The 14,118-nt window shown below is 48.0% G+C and overlaps 1 protein-coding gene across 1 annotated transcript in view; it reads right to left on the reverse strand.

Annotated features, from left to right (window-relative positions):
* The window catches only part of CABLES1 (Cdk5 and Abl enzyme substrate 1), an 89,497-nt gene that overhangs the window by 41,750 nt on the left and 33,629 nt on the right, over positions 1-14,118 (reverse strand). Inside the window, exons 2-3 of the mRNA XM_010976889.3 lie at positions 10,059-10,130; positions 5,303-5,395 (exon numbers count right to left, since the gene is read on the reverse strand). Coding sequence (XP_010975191.3) covers positions 5,303-5,395; positions 10,059-10,130 — 165 coding nt within the window. The remainder of the gene's footprint in view (positions 1-5,302; positions 5,396-10,058; positions 10,131-14,118) is intronic.

The raw sequence follows: 14,118 nt of genomic DNA on the forward strand, positions 1-14,118 counted from the left end.
GAGCCGTGTCCTGAGCGCGGCCCCGGCCCTGAGCCGTCTGCTGGCGCTGACGATGGCTTTCTTCCCAGACTGCCGCGTACCACTGGTGGGGACCAAGGTCTGGTCTCCCCCAGGCTCACAGGCCCTCTTGCCAAGCAGAGAGTTGAAACCCAGGGAAGGTTCTCTCCAACTCCGAAATCTTTTTTCTGTGACTCACTTTATTTCCTGTAAATCAAACTGGTTGAAAAGAAGCAACAAGCATTCCCAGGCCGAGAGCTTTCCAGCAACGTACATGGGCGCACCAGAAGCACCAGGCACAGCTGCTCTCAAAGGAGTTTCTCTCAAAAGCCTCGTGAAGAGTCACAGGAAAAGCCAGCATCCCCTCCATGCTTCTTAACGAGGAATGGATAAGAAAACCGCCATAACCCCTGCATGTGGTGCTGACCAGCACCAGCCCCAGCTCCTCCCTCCCTCCCACGGTCACTGCACCAGAGAAGAAGCGGAGGAAAATCAACGGGTCAGCCATGTTTGAAAGCAGCGCTGGGGGACACTTTGGTGCATAAGAGGCTGGGCTCAGGAGTCTCAGTGAGGTTTGGGGTGATTAAAGGCTCCTCCAAGTCTATCCGTTCGCCGTCCTTCAGGACTGAGGTTTCACTGACAATGGGTTGTAGACAATGAAGATACAGATAAAGATGCTTCCCTGCCAGCCTCTTGCTGCTTGGGGGATGGAGGAGTCTAGGCTTTTAATAAAGAACAAAAGTTCTGGGAGGGGAAAGCCTGCTTGGGAAAAGGCAGATGTTGCACGGAGCCTCACACAAGATGCCCAACATCTGTTGGAAGGGACAGATTTGTTTCAGGGACAAAAGGAGATAATGTTTTTGTCCTATCTAGATGGCCTGTCCGGAGCTGGTAACTCGTTGCTTTGTTTTTTTGAAACGTGCCACTTCCTCTGACTCATTCTTCAAAGTAAACTAAGCTGTCAGAAGGGAACTGCTGAGATGCCAAACAAGGTCTTACTTCAGTTGTTACCCATTCCCCTAGTTCCCTCCAAAATGTTCAGTATGAAAAAGAAAAGCTACACCTTGACTGCAGTCGCTGCACCTTTTTGACCAGATAAAAGGTGTCGGAATCTTTCATACTTTTGTTTTTCCGAATGAGTTCAGACTTTAAAGGGACAACGCTAGCTCACTTCTCTGTCCACTCCCATCTCAAATCCTTTTAAGTCTCTTTGAAAATTCCTTTCAAGGGACGAGACAGCCCAGTCCAGTCACTGCCAAGAGCACTTCTCTGCCTGTTCAGAATGAAATGGTTCTCACAGCTGACCCAGGAGGCGGCCACTTCCGGTGCACGTGGTGGCCATCACTTGTGTACAAGGCAGACATTCGAAAACCAGATGACTTCAAAAGGATGCAAAATAATGCCTGTGGAAGGGAGACGCCCACTGGAAACCAGGGCTCTGGTCTCCCATCGCTCTCAAAGACAAATGTTTTTGAGTCTCCGGAGAGTTGAAAGCGCCAAGAGGAGATGTTCTTTCATAACAGGACCATGAGGGTCACTGGACATAAATGTCCTTACAGCCCCTGGCTAATCGTTGGTCTCCATGCTCAGAATCTCCGCCTTCCACTCTGATCCAGTTCCACCTGGCCAGGAATCAGCTTTCCGTTGGCACCAGCTGGCCTCCTGATGTTTGTCATTTTCAAGGGTGTCTCCTCCCCAAGGACCAAGATCTGTCTTCACGTCTGGTCAACGTCCTCACCCCGCAGACAGCGGGCTGTCAGTGAAGACACAGATTGGAGTGAACGGTGACTGGATCCTCTCTACTAACTAAGCAGCAGCTCCCAGTCCCCAGCCACGGTCCTCAGGATGGTCACAGGCCCATTCCAGACTCTATGGCCCAGGGCCTTGGACCCCTGTCCGTCGTGACAAATTGTTTGCTCATACATGTGTGAACAGTCTTTTAAAAACCTCAAGTCATTTTCGAACTTCATATCAAAATAAATTCACTCTTAGAAGACAATACACAATACTCTCACACTCTTTAATTTTCTATAAGAATAAGTTTACCAAAGAAGACCTGCGATGCTTGCCCTGGATTTTTGGTTGGCCAAAGTGTTCCTGTTCAAACGCAAGCCAGATCACATCAGTCCTCTACTCAGCCCCCTCCACGGCTCCCATCTCACTCACAGAGCAAGCAGACGACTTCCAATCCCCCCCAGGACTTCCCAGGGCAAGTCTCGTCCTCCTCTCTCCCTCTGTCTATTCCACCCATAGTTCCTCGGGCACACCCCCTGCATTCTGGCCTCAGCCCCTCTGCAACTGCTGTTCCACCCACCCCGAATGCTCTTCCCCGCTGGTCCCGCACGGGGCTGGCTCCCTCACCTCCTTCACAGGTCTGCTCAGAGTTCTCCCCATCAGTGGCACCCCACATGCCCCAATCCCGCACCCCCTGAGCTGCTTCAGTTCCCCTCCCTGGCACGTCCATCCCACCTCTGATGGGATGCAGTCACTTGTCTACCGTCTGCCGCCAACAAGACTATAACTCCTTGAAGCAGGCTCACTGTCTGCTTCACTCACAGATGCACCCCATCACTTAAAACAGTGCCAGCACAGAGCAGGTGTCAGCACCTCAGTGCTGAAAGGACTGGACCCAGGCGTCACCGCATCCTTCATTGCTGAGAAGCTGCTTTATTAGGCACCATCTGCCTGGATGCGCTTGCCTCCTTCCAGAAAGGAGCTGCTCAGTGCTGGTCAGAGGTCACAAGGAGGCTCTGGATGGGGGCACAAGTCGGGGCTGGAGCAGGGACCAGCCTGCCCATCTGGGAGGATGCCGGCTGCGGGCCTCCGGCTCTGAGCAGGCTCCCTTTCAGTCTCTCGTCCCGGCTGCAGGAGGAGGCAGACACGCCAGTACTCAGGCCGCTCTGTGCTCAATCCAGATGGACCTTGCAGCTCTCTAATGAACACCTCCAGGCTTCTCTGTGAAGCCTCGCTCCTCCCAGCTCAGGCAGGCAAACATGAGTTGAGTGGCTCCAGCACCGGCTGCAGGAATGCCCCCTCTGGTGTGGTGCTGTGTACAGGCGCCACGCACCTGAGGAGGGGGAATCAGAGTCCCCCACTCCTCCACCACCACACCAGTCCCAGCCCCTCCCTTCTGAGAGCGCACCCAGGTTCCCTCCTGCCCATCACCCTGCACTGCATCCCACCCACCTGCCCCTGGCCACCTCCAACAGGACGATCTCACACCTGCTGCCCAGCTGCAGTAGGGGAGTCTCCTCCCCTCCTGGAAAGGCTGGGTCCCCTCCTCCCACTCATCAGCTCTTGACCACAATTTCCTTCTGTCACTTCAGAAATCAGTTTCTTCCTGGCACCCTCCTGAGTTCTTTCTTTCATCTGTCTAAGAACAGTCCATCCCTGCTAATAAATCAACCAGAGGGAGGAAGGAGACCACCTCCAGCCCTTTCATCTTCTCCGGCACAGAAAAAGCAGCCCTCACCTGGGCAGGCACAACCAGCCGCCACCGCAGCCTAGTCTGTGCTGGGGGCTTCCTGCCCTAAACTCCAGTCCTCAGATCTTCAGATAAGCTAACAGTCGCTCCTGATTCCCTCTGAAAATTCCCCAGCAAAACTACCAGCAACTGTGTGCTTTCTGGACTGTCTACGTTGTTTCTGGGTCAAGGATGTGCTGGGGAAGGCAGCTTCGTAATATACACTGGCAATCTCATTAGTCCAAATCTTTTATTAACTACTTCCTCTTACTACAAACCATGCCAGGTAATTATCTGACTTTGTATCCTCGACAGCATTGAGAAGTGGAGAATACTATTAGTTTGGCACACTTTTTGGCTTTGTCATTGATTTTATTTAGGAATTTAAGGCTTTTTATGTTTACTTTATGGTTCAAGAGACTATAGACAAAAACATCAATATAAATAAATGATGAATAATTATTCTAAAAAATGGCATAAATAAGGTTTGGATTCAGTAAGTAAGAGCCACAAAAGGAAAACATTGTGGTTAAGTGAAAAGGCACAATAAATGTGACAGTGAAAGTCAGGGTGAGAGAGAGAAACTCAGAATATTCTATTTCACAGATGACAGTTGGGTGCATTTTAACTAAAGCTCTGTACTTAAGATAGGAATACATACTGACTATGTAAAAATTATTTGATGAGCGAGCTCGATTTTGCCATTCTGAAATCACTGAGTAGCTATAAAATTATGGTCTCTATTCAAGTGAGGTTTAAAAAGTAAGTATAAACTCTAAGGAAAACAAGTCTTTAAACACTATAATTGTTAGTATTGGTTATTCAGGCTGCACAGTGTATCTTACACCAAATTATAGTAGTGCTGGGCCTTAATCATTCCACAAGTCTCACTTTTTTAGCAATTTTCATTTGGTACAGATTAGAGAGTATTATGGGGCCCATATGATCTTCTGTAAATCAGGAGATCAAACAAAATGTTCTTTGTGGCGGGACCTCTGCTCTGGGATGGCGTCTCTAACTCTCTTATTCAAGGGGAACTACCATCCAGGTCACAGGTCAGTGAGGAGGAGCTGCCCCCAGGGGTACGAGCATCAGGGGACCCCAAGCGGTCTTGGAGTTCTGTTCCCAGCTTCCATGAATGGTATTAGCCTTCCAATCATAAGAAATACTGGCGATAAAGATTCACATCTACTTGTTGCCGGGAGAGTTTTAATACCAAGGTCACGTACATTTCAACCATGGTCTTTTTCATTGAACAGCATTTTCCAAATGAGCAGCTCTTTCCTGGAGGAGCATGTGCTCCAGACGTCAGCAGGGCCAGGAACCTGAATGGGGACCCAGGAAGAATCTGCTGGCAAAGTGGTGACTCTCCTTTCTAAATGAGTATCATCAAAGAGGGAGCCAAACCTGACTTCAGGCACAGAGCTGGTGGGTCATTTACTGACCGGAGTGCACAGCCCTGGCGAAGAAAGAAAACAAAACCCAACAAAGCAGAAAAAGACAGAAAGAAACAACCAAAAAGAAAAAAAAAATCCCCCCCAAAACTCAACTGTTCTTCTGTTCAAAGTTTCTTAATAAAAATATATTTCAGTACTATTAAAAATTCAGTTTTAGTCAGTCTAAAAATCTCACCCAGCCTTTGGCTGCACTATTTTCTGCGGACTTCTTTGGAGGATTCTGGCGGGAGTGGGGCGGGAAGAGTCGTCTTGGGGAAGGTCACACGAGACCCCGCTCATCTTCCTCGGCGAGGTCTGGCCGTTCAGACGGCCCCCTCCGCCCTTCCCACTGGGCCCACCCGCTCCTACAGCAGGGAGGCTGGGGCAGCTTTCATTAGAGTGGTACCTGCCATTCCTCGTATCATGTTGCCGCATGTTCTTGATAAAATGAATCTTCTTAAAGTTCTTTGGTCTGGGCGAACCTGAGAGTGTTCGACATCTGAAAAATAAAGTCATTTCGAAAACAGTCAAGTTGCCTGGCAGGCAGCTGAGACATCTCCACACAAAGACAGGAAGGAAAGACAAGACAAATGGTTTGAGTCACCCCAAGGATAATGAGGATGATATGGCTGGAAGCAAGGAAGTTTAAAAAAAAAAACCCAACGACAGACAACTTCCTTGATAATACTGATAATAATTTATATGGGCCTCTGAAGAGCCAGCTAATGAGAACTACTGTCCTCAGTTACAGTAACATAACCTACACAGATTCCAAGACATTAGTGTTTTTGTCATCTTAAAAAGAATTCTCCTGTATCAGCAAAGGTAACAGGTACAGAAAACTGTAAATGCAACGAATTTAGAGGTGGGAAAAACACGGGAAAATTCAGTTTAAAAACAATCCTGAATCTCTTTTTTTTTCCCCCATAGCTGGACTCTGGTCCGAACAATCTGGACAGTTTCCTCAATTCTCAACTTGGCTATGCCTGGAAGTCGCAGCTTTACTTTGAAAGAGAATCTGAGACCCAATTAGTGGCTGTTTTCTTTCTTTAAAGATAAATTTTAAATAAATATTTGTTGAACAAAATGACTTGGGTTCCAATTAATTTTTCCTAGGCTATATGACATGTGCTTGTACTACAGGGATGACAGAATTAAGGCCGAAAAGATCTTACTCGTGTATGTATTTTTTCTAAGATGCACGACAGTAACAACAACTAGGAAAAAAGCAAAAAACCCAACAAACGAGAATCTGAAATCTGGTCTTGCCTCGAGAAAGGGAGCAATGACTTTTCTAGTTGGGTTTCTACTACCAAAAGTTTTCAGTTACTTAAATCTTTCTGACCACAGACCCCGAGGTCTGGCTCCTGCCAGCGGACATGGGTGCCTGAGAACTTAGGCTTCCTGGGGCCTTGGGTCTCAAGGAAGGAAGGCCCAGTCGCGTCCACGCCACCTGAGCAGAGTCCACAGCACACTTTCACAGCCCACCTGGCCTTCCCAGCATCCACCCCAAACTCACTACTGACCCTGACCCGTCATGAGGGGTATGTTCAGATCCCTCCCTGGGGCTGCTGTGAGACTTCGATGTGACCGTTTTCACAAGAGCTTCATACACGGCCAAGTGACATGTTCAAATACAAATATTCATGTTCACACATATGTACACACATGTGAATGTTCATATGCACAGTTCAAGTGTTGTGATTATTATTAAGACCTTTAACTACAAAGGGTGCATACTTTGTCTCCTATATTTTTAAAACTGCAGCCCTTATTAAGGGCCCTGAGTTTCCAGTTTTAAATAGATTCTTTCAAAGATGTGCAGAGCCCCGCCAGAGGGCATTTCACAGATGCTTCCTGTGGATCTCAGGAGGGGTTTGAATAGAGAATGGCACCCACCAATCTTCCTCACCATGCCAAGCTTCCAAACCCAGATTTAGCCTCCTTGGGGTCCAAGGGGATAGGGCTTCACTCCGCCTTCTTGGGGCAGCTATTTGGAGGCAGACCCGGCACCCCAAACTGCTCAGTTCTACCTCCAGAATGACTGTTAAGAGTCTGCAGCCGCCCAAGGTCCCCAACTGTCTCACACACAACAGAAGGTTCTAGAAACATGTAATCACTGGAAAGAGGAGAATCTCTGAAAGATAAGGGTGTGCTTCCACTGGTTTCTGGGCAGAACCAAGTGTTTAGGAGCATCCTCACACCCTCACCCCATTCCCCCTGCAAATGCAGACCTTCCTGGACCCACCAGTCTCAAGGCAGGGGGCCAAGAGCTAGACTGTGAAGGTACCTTCCTACTTCCCCGGCGGCTGGATGCTGGTACAGGTCCCAGCTCAGAGGAAGGATGACCCCAAGCTGCTCCCTGCCTCCCATTCCTGCAGAAACAGGTGCTGTTGCCCTCAGGTTTGGGCACAAAATTCCCCATCCTGCTGGAGCCAGAAGTCGGCAAAAGGGGTCCAGGTGACTGTCAGCACCAGTAATCACTGTGGTGCAGCAGCCTGTACCCATCACCCCAGACAGGCTGGAAATGGGCAGGTGGTGGTGACTGCCACACCTGCCGCAGCTGAACTGAGGTTCTTCTGGACACCTAGTAGAGATGGCCTAGGTCCTTACTTCTAGGATACCAGGTAACCCCAGGCAAAGTGGAAAACTCCTCAGCCTAAACCCTCTCACTGCAAACGCCCAGTTCTTAGAGTTCAAGGTGGATATAGAAACTAACTTATTAACTGTGATGTGAAAAGCAAGACTTTTAAAAGGATAACTTAACAGAGGTGCTTTATTTTGATATCAGCACCCAATTCTAACTGCATATGCTACTGACCTAGCCCTTCCATCAGTGAGCTGTTTGTTGCCTTGTGCTTTTTTTTTAAGCATTCAGCTACCCCCCACCCCCCCGAATCTAAGAAAGGCTTTAAGAGAATTGTGGCGTTAGCAACAATTGCCAAGGAAACTGGAAGAGTAAGCACTCAGGTTGCGGCAGGTTAAGCAAAGCAGGAATTAATTTCAAAGCTGCCTGCATTAACGTGTAAATACTCATTCAAAACCATACATTTTAAGTGGTGCAAAATTAAATTAGGATAGAATTAAATTAATAACTAATTTAATGAAAGTTTAGCTCTTTCTTGTTAGCACTGATTACAGGATACATTTAATTATGCAAAAGGTTTTTAATAGATGCCTTGGAGCAGTTTGTTCTTCTATATGCTGAGCTTAGAAGCAAGTTGGGCTAATAACCTTCTGCCTCCACATTTCCCAAAACATTTCAGCGTCATTACTGGTACATTCATTACTGGTACATACAGAATCTGGAAAGGACCTCAGAGAACAGCTGATCTGCCCCTCCCATTTTACAGATGGGAAAACCAAGGCCCCAGAGTAGGTAAGTGAATTTCTAAAGCCATGTAACCAGTTAGTGGAAGAATCAGGCCAAGAATTCAAGTCCCCTGTCTCCCAAACTAACATCCCTTCTGCTATTTTTATTCCTTAGGAACAAGTAAGTCTTTAAGTAAATATTACAATTTTTTTAAATCAAAAAGTTCCATTAAAGAAAATAAAGACTTCGTAACCTGCTCAACTCCCTTGATTTCTGACTTATTTTTTAAACTTTATGTTTACACAAGATTTGTTGGAAATTAAGAACAGCATTCTGTGAGTAAGAGTTGGAGGAAGTTACAGTGAGTACAGATAAGCCGTTTTTGCTCTGCTCGTTTGTGCTGTCACAGGACGGGGGGCTGGAGGGCAGAGGACCAGCCAAGGCGGATGTGAGAGGCGGACACAGGGCTGATGGGCCAGGAGCACAGCGAACAGCTCCCCCTCCGGCCCCCTGCTCCACCTGGAATCCCTGAGGAGGGAGCAGTTCATAGCCTGTGACTTTTTTTAACCTAGTTTCCTTGACTGTGGCTCCTTGTAGCCTCTCCAAACCCCAGGGCCTTCGCAGTTCTGTTCACTGATTGGCACCGATTGTACTCCAATGCCAAAGCCACTGACATTTCCCCCTCACTCTCGCTGACTACTTTGGGCCACTTGCACAGGGCCACGTGGCACACAGCCACATGCCACTCAGCCTAAGATGGTCCCAGAGGTTATGTATGTTTTCTAAAACACTTTAAAAGTGGAAATTGGACTGTCTGGCCTTGACTTTCTCCTTGGAAAGATGTCGGTGATGAGAGTCATAGTCACTGATGCTCCTGATCACATCCCAGCCCTCTCTATGCTCCACCCTTTGTCCAGACAGTGTGTGGACATGACCTGTAGCCTGGGAGTGAAGCTCCGGGCAGGGAAGAAGCCAGCTCCAAGGCGAGATGTCTCCCTCCACATCAGCTCCCTACCAGGCTGAAAGGGAGGAGGAGCCAGGGACTCTGGGGTCCTGGCCAGCGGCCAAAGCACGAGGGGTGCAGATGTGGGTTCCAGAGGGGCTGGTACAAGTGGCCTCCCCCTCTGCAGCCTGCCATGCAGCCCCTGTGGAGCCACAGCTTCCAATCGCACCCCACAGGGTCCCACCTCGCCTCAGCTCCTCCTGCAGGGAAGAGCTCCCCACCCTGCCAGCCCAGCTGCAGGAGGCGTGGCGTGTGCCTCCCGCACTCAAGGAGGGCCGGGTGGACCGCAGTGCAGAGGGGGCCATTGGATAGATGCAGGACTACAGGAAGGAGAGCTGCCAGTCAGAGGCTCGGCACAGCTCAGCAACTGCTGTCACCCAAAAAAAGATGCCTTGAAAGCACTTTTCTAATCCAGAGGGAGAAACGGATGCTTTCAGCCCCAAGGGAGCACTAACAGTGATCCTAATCAAGCTCCCCAACCAACACCTGGCCGCAGAGGAACACTGCAGGCACCTGCTAATGAAGTCAGGGACTGTGACAATTGCATCACCGCTTCTGGGAAAGCTGGGGCCACGACGCGCTCTCCTTCATCAACAGCAATTTTCAAAATGAACGGGAAATAGCACCAGAATTTGCATGCAAACTGCACTACTCTGTTACATAATTGGGATTTCATAGTTCCAATGTTCCAAAGCGTTTGGTTTCCAAACAAGTCTGGGGATCAAATTGTAACTTTTAAAATTCAATTCTGTAGATCAAGAACTTAAAAAAAAAAAAACCCAAACTTTGGCTGCCATCTTGTATTGCAGACCATTCACATAACATAAATGCAACCCCAAAACTCACCTCCGTAGAGGGGCGTTCTCCTCAATATCTTCTAGGGTCTCCAAGGACGATCTCTGGGAGATGAGGCGACGTCTGCAGAGAGAAGGAAAAAGTCTAGAAGTTAAAACTGCATTTTGAAATGCATTGAGCATTTCTGTAAATCTAAAACTATTCTTAAAAAAAGAAAGTCTGTTAAAAAAAAAAAATTGGTCAAAACATGTCTTTAAGAGGCTGCCGTATTCCCAGCCTGTATCCTGAATGCCAAGCACATATTGGTCGGCTGAATCCTGAGCTTTCTCCCTGGTCCTAGGGCTGCTCTGTGGTGATTAGGGAACTGGCGGATTCTTTTCATGCTGCCAAAAGACAGAACAAGACAAGTTGCCTCTTACTGTATGTAACTCGGGTACCACGTGCACTTTTTCTAAAGCATTAGATAATACTGTTAAGAATTCAATATTAGTGGTCTGAAGCAGGTTAGTTGGTAAATATTACATTTTAAAACTGTATTAAATAAAATCTCAAAGCCCTTAGGAGGCAATAAAAAAAGACTTATGGTCTCTGGATGGCCATGATTTCAAAAACAACTAGAAACAAGGAAGATGTTATTCCCCTGGGAGAGTTTCTCAGCGACCAGTGAGCCAGTGAGAAGATACATCAGGGCACGTGGCAGAACATGAACTCTTTCCAGCTGCAAACCACCTGCTAAACCCTCCGCAGTCTAGTTTGTTTTGCCAGACTGAAATAAGAATGGGTCCCAGTTAATTGAGAATATCTAGTAAGGTCGGGTGGTGTTTGGTAATTTCACAGTAAATGAATTTGAAAAAAGACCATCCCTTGATGGTAAATGATTTGGTGGGGACAGGGGGTGGGCAGAAAAAAATCTGATTGGGTCTTTACCTTGGAAAAAAATGGAACCAAAGTTAGAAGGATAAGTTTATTTTGTATTCATCTGACAACATTTAGGTTAAGAACAAGCAATTATAACCATGTTCTAATTTGTTCTAGAGAACAAAAAATGAAGCAAATATTTTTTGCTTTGTTCTGTGTGTACTTTTTCTGACCAACTATACTGATACCTTTGGCTTCATGTTTTACTTGGAATAAGACACTCAGAAAGGTCTTTTTTTTGCAAACCATTCGAGGGCTTCAAGGATCTTCTCAGAGCCTGTCTTCATCTTTTAATATTCAAATCCTTTCTAAAATACTCAGCACACACCTCCCTTCCTTTCTCTCCAATGGAAAACGGGTCTAATTCTCAGAGACCCTCGTTTGTCCACATGTGAGGACCAAGAGTTCTCCAATATCACCTTCAGTGTCCTCATGACATACTGGACCTTTTGCAAGATCTGCAGTTTCACTCTGTAATTAACTTAGACTGAATGTCCATTTCCGTAGTATTGCCAGATTTCCAATTGTCAGCTGGACCGGAGGCAGTGGCTATGGGGAGATACTGGTCTTAGCCGAGCAGCTGGGGAACTGATTTCACAGGTAGGGATTTGCTAGGTGGCCAATTCATTAGTAACTAGACCTTGTGCAGCCCTGTAACTCCGGGGACTCAGCTCACAGGACCCCTGTGACAGCACCCTGTGGCTGTGGCTGTGGCTTTGAAGGAACATCCAGGCCATCGGTTGAGGCGCAGCCCCTCCAGTGCCAGGTCTGGCTGGTACGGAGTCCCAGGCTGGGACGGGGCAGATGCCCATTTAGTCACACTCCCACCCACGATAGCTCTCAGGGATAGGTGCCGCCAGGCTCCCCATCCAAGGGGCGGTGTGATCCCACAGAGAAGCATGTGTGCTGGGTCAGACAGACTCAGATTTCAGTCCTGGGGTCTGGGGGCTTTGGGGCCTTAAAAAACTCCTCAATCCCTAAGCCTCAGTTTCCTCATCTATGAAATAGGAAAATGAGAGTAACTAAGAAATGGAGAGATGTAGCTCCTGGACTTTTGACAGTCACTCCAGTTTCTTCCACTGTGGCTGCACCCTGATCTGACCCATATCCCCAAAACCCACCCTGCTCAAGTGACTGGGATCAACTTGGCTGTCCTGGCTCCGGCCACTCCTCCAACCCCAGCCAGTGGCAAGGTCACTCCAAATCTATGCCTGAGCTAACCTGTGACATGTGCTCCTTCTACCCCTACACCCCCTTTTAAGCGTAACTAACCTGGGCACATTTGCTGAGGCACTGGCCACCTATAAAATTAGTGCCCCCACGCCTCTGCGCACTGTTTGCAGTTAATACCAACGTCTCCTCCACAGCCAGAAGGTAGTGATTAAAATATCTCCTCTGTTGATCTCTGGATAATGTTCTGAGTTTTTTAATCAAAAGTGAAATATTAATTTGTGTATGTACATCTAAATTGTCATTAGAGGTAACACAGGCAGAGAGAAATATATGGGTTTCAGATCCTGAAAATCCCAACAAGTTCTGTCAAACTTTGAGCCTTCCTTTATAGAACAGCATTTTCAAGTGACCAGTAAACAAGACATTTGACGTTTGGCTCCATCAGTAACCAGGGAGGCTGAGGCAACCGTGCACTTCAAGCTGTCTCTTCCTTCAGTTATCCTAACAGAGGTCCACCGGGAAGCTCTGTGGTTGGCTCCTCAGGCAGCAAAGATGCAACCAAAGCTCCCAGCAAAGGCCAAGCAGGTGCATCCTCTCCACGCACCCTGTGCTCACCCACCTGATCACAACTGCGAGCCTGGCCTGCTGGGAACACAAAGCTGACCCTGGCCTGACTCCTGTCCTCAAGGAGCTCATGTTCAAGGGGGAATCCGTGGGACAACCAGCAGGGAATTCCAGTAACAATCCCTCGAGCTACTCTGGCCTTTGGGACTGCCTCCACAACTCCCACCCCAAAGACAGCATGCCAGCCTTCCAGCTGAAAATGCCAAGTGAACCCGTGGAGGACACACGAGGCCCCGCCTGGCACACTGGGGCCCCATGGGCTCCCGTCCAGCATTCAGACCAGGGGTGGGTCACCCTAGAAAACTAGTCCATTTACAAAAGCACACAGTCTGACAATTCCCCCACTTAAAAGTCACAGCCAGCAATTTCTACGCTGGAAAAGGCAGGTGCCATTTGGAAGATAATCAAAGTAGAATACATCTTTCTATCCTTTATAGGGACTTGTTTTTTTTTTTAAGCCAAAGCATTTGATAGCCTCTTCATGAGTTGAACAGTATAGATTCTCTCTCACACACAAAGAGGTACTTAAGGTCTGGAGTCCTTAAAGGGAAAAGAAATCCAAAACCCAAATGCCCACCTGTTCCTTTAAATTCAGCAGATGTGCGTCCCCTCTTCATGAACGGAACCAAGCAATAGGTCCTTTGTGACGCACACACAGAGCTGGGGAAGAACTACCACGGATCATTGGAGAGAAAGCGTCACAAGGCACCAGGTAAACAAAGATGCGATGCCTGTCTTTCCTGCCACGAGGGCGTGCCCTGTGGTGATAGCTCATCTCTGCTTCTGCTACCTTTCGAGATCCTTCCAAGCTATGTAATAACCTCTCCCCTTGCCTTCTGTCCTCAGAAAGCCCACAATGAATGGGAAGGTTAAGGGCAGGTGGCCAACCTCCACCAGGCCCTTTTCACCCTGCAATCTGCCCCACAAACCAAGTCCATTACTGCCTACACTTCTTACCTTTGGGCACAGGTAACAAGCAGGGGCCTTTGCATGTTTTCATGATTGATGAGGAATACTTAGCCTTGGACCCAAATAGCATCCCCCTTATTAACCAAGCAGACATTCGGTAAGAGCCCAAGCACGATGCGTCGACATCACCAAATGGAAGAGCCTATGACTGGTCCTCAGGGTGAGTCCTCAGCATCAGGGCCCCCCATCTTGTCTGACAATTACAATCTGGGCCTTTCCACACTGGCCACTTTTGAGGCTGATGTGGTTGACCTTCAATGCTCACATGTAAGTCTGCCTCCCTAAAGCCCCTAGACTCATTTCAGAGTATTATCTTTTGAATGCTGGACTCTGCCTAGGATGACTGCCTGTCTGGATATACCTACCAAATTGTCATTTGGGCTAACAATTCCTTGCAGTGCAAGTCAAAGAGTGCCCCTGGGGTCCA

The sequence above is a fragment of the Camelus dromedarius genome, chromosome 32, assembly GCF_036321535.1.
Source record: "Camelus dromedarius isolate mCamDro1 chromosome 32, mCamDro1.pat, whole genome shotgun sequence".
Classification (NCBI taxonomy): domain Eukaryota; kingdom Metazoa; phylum Chordata; class Mammalia; order Artiodactyla; family Camelidae; genus Camelus; species Camelus dromedarius.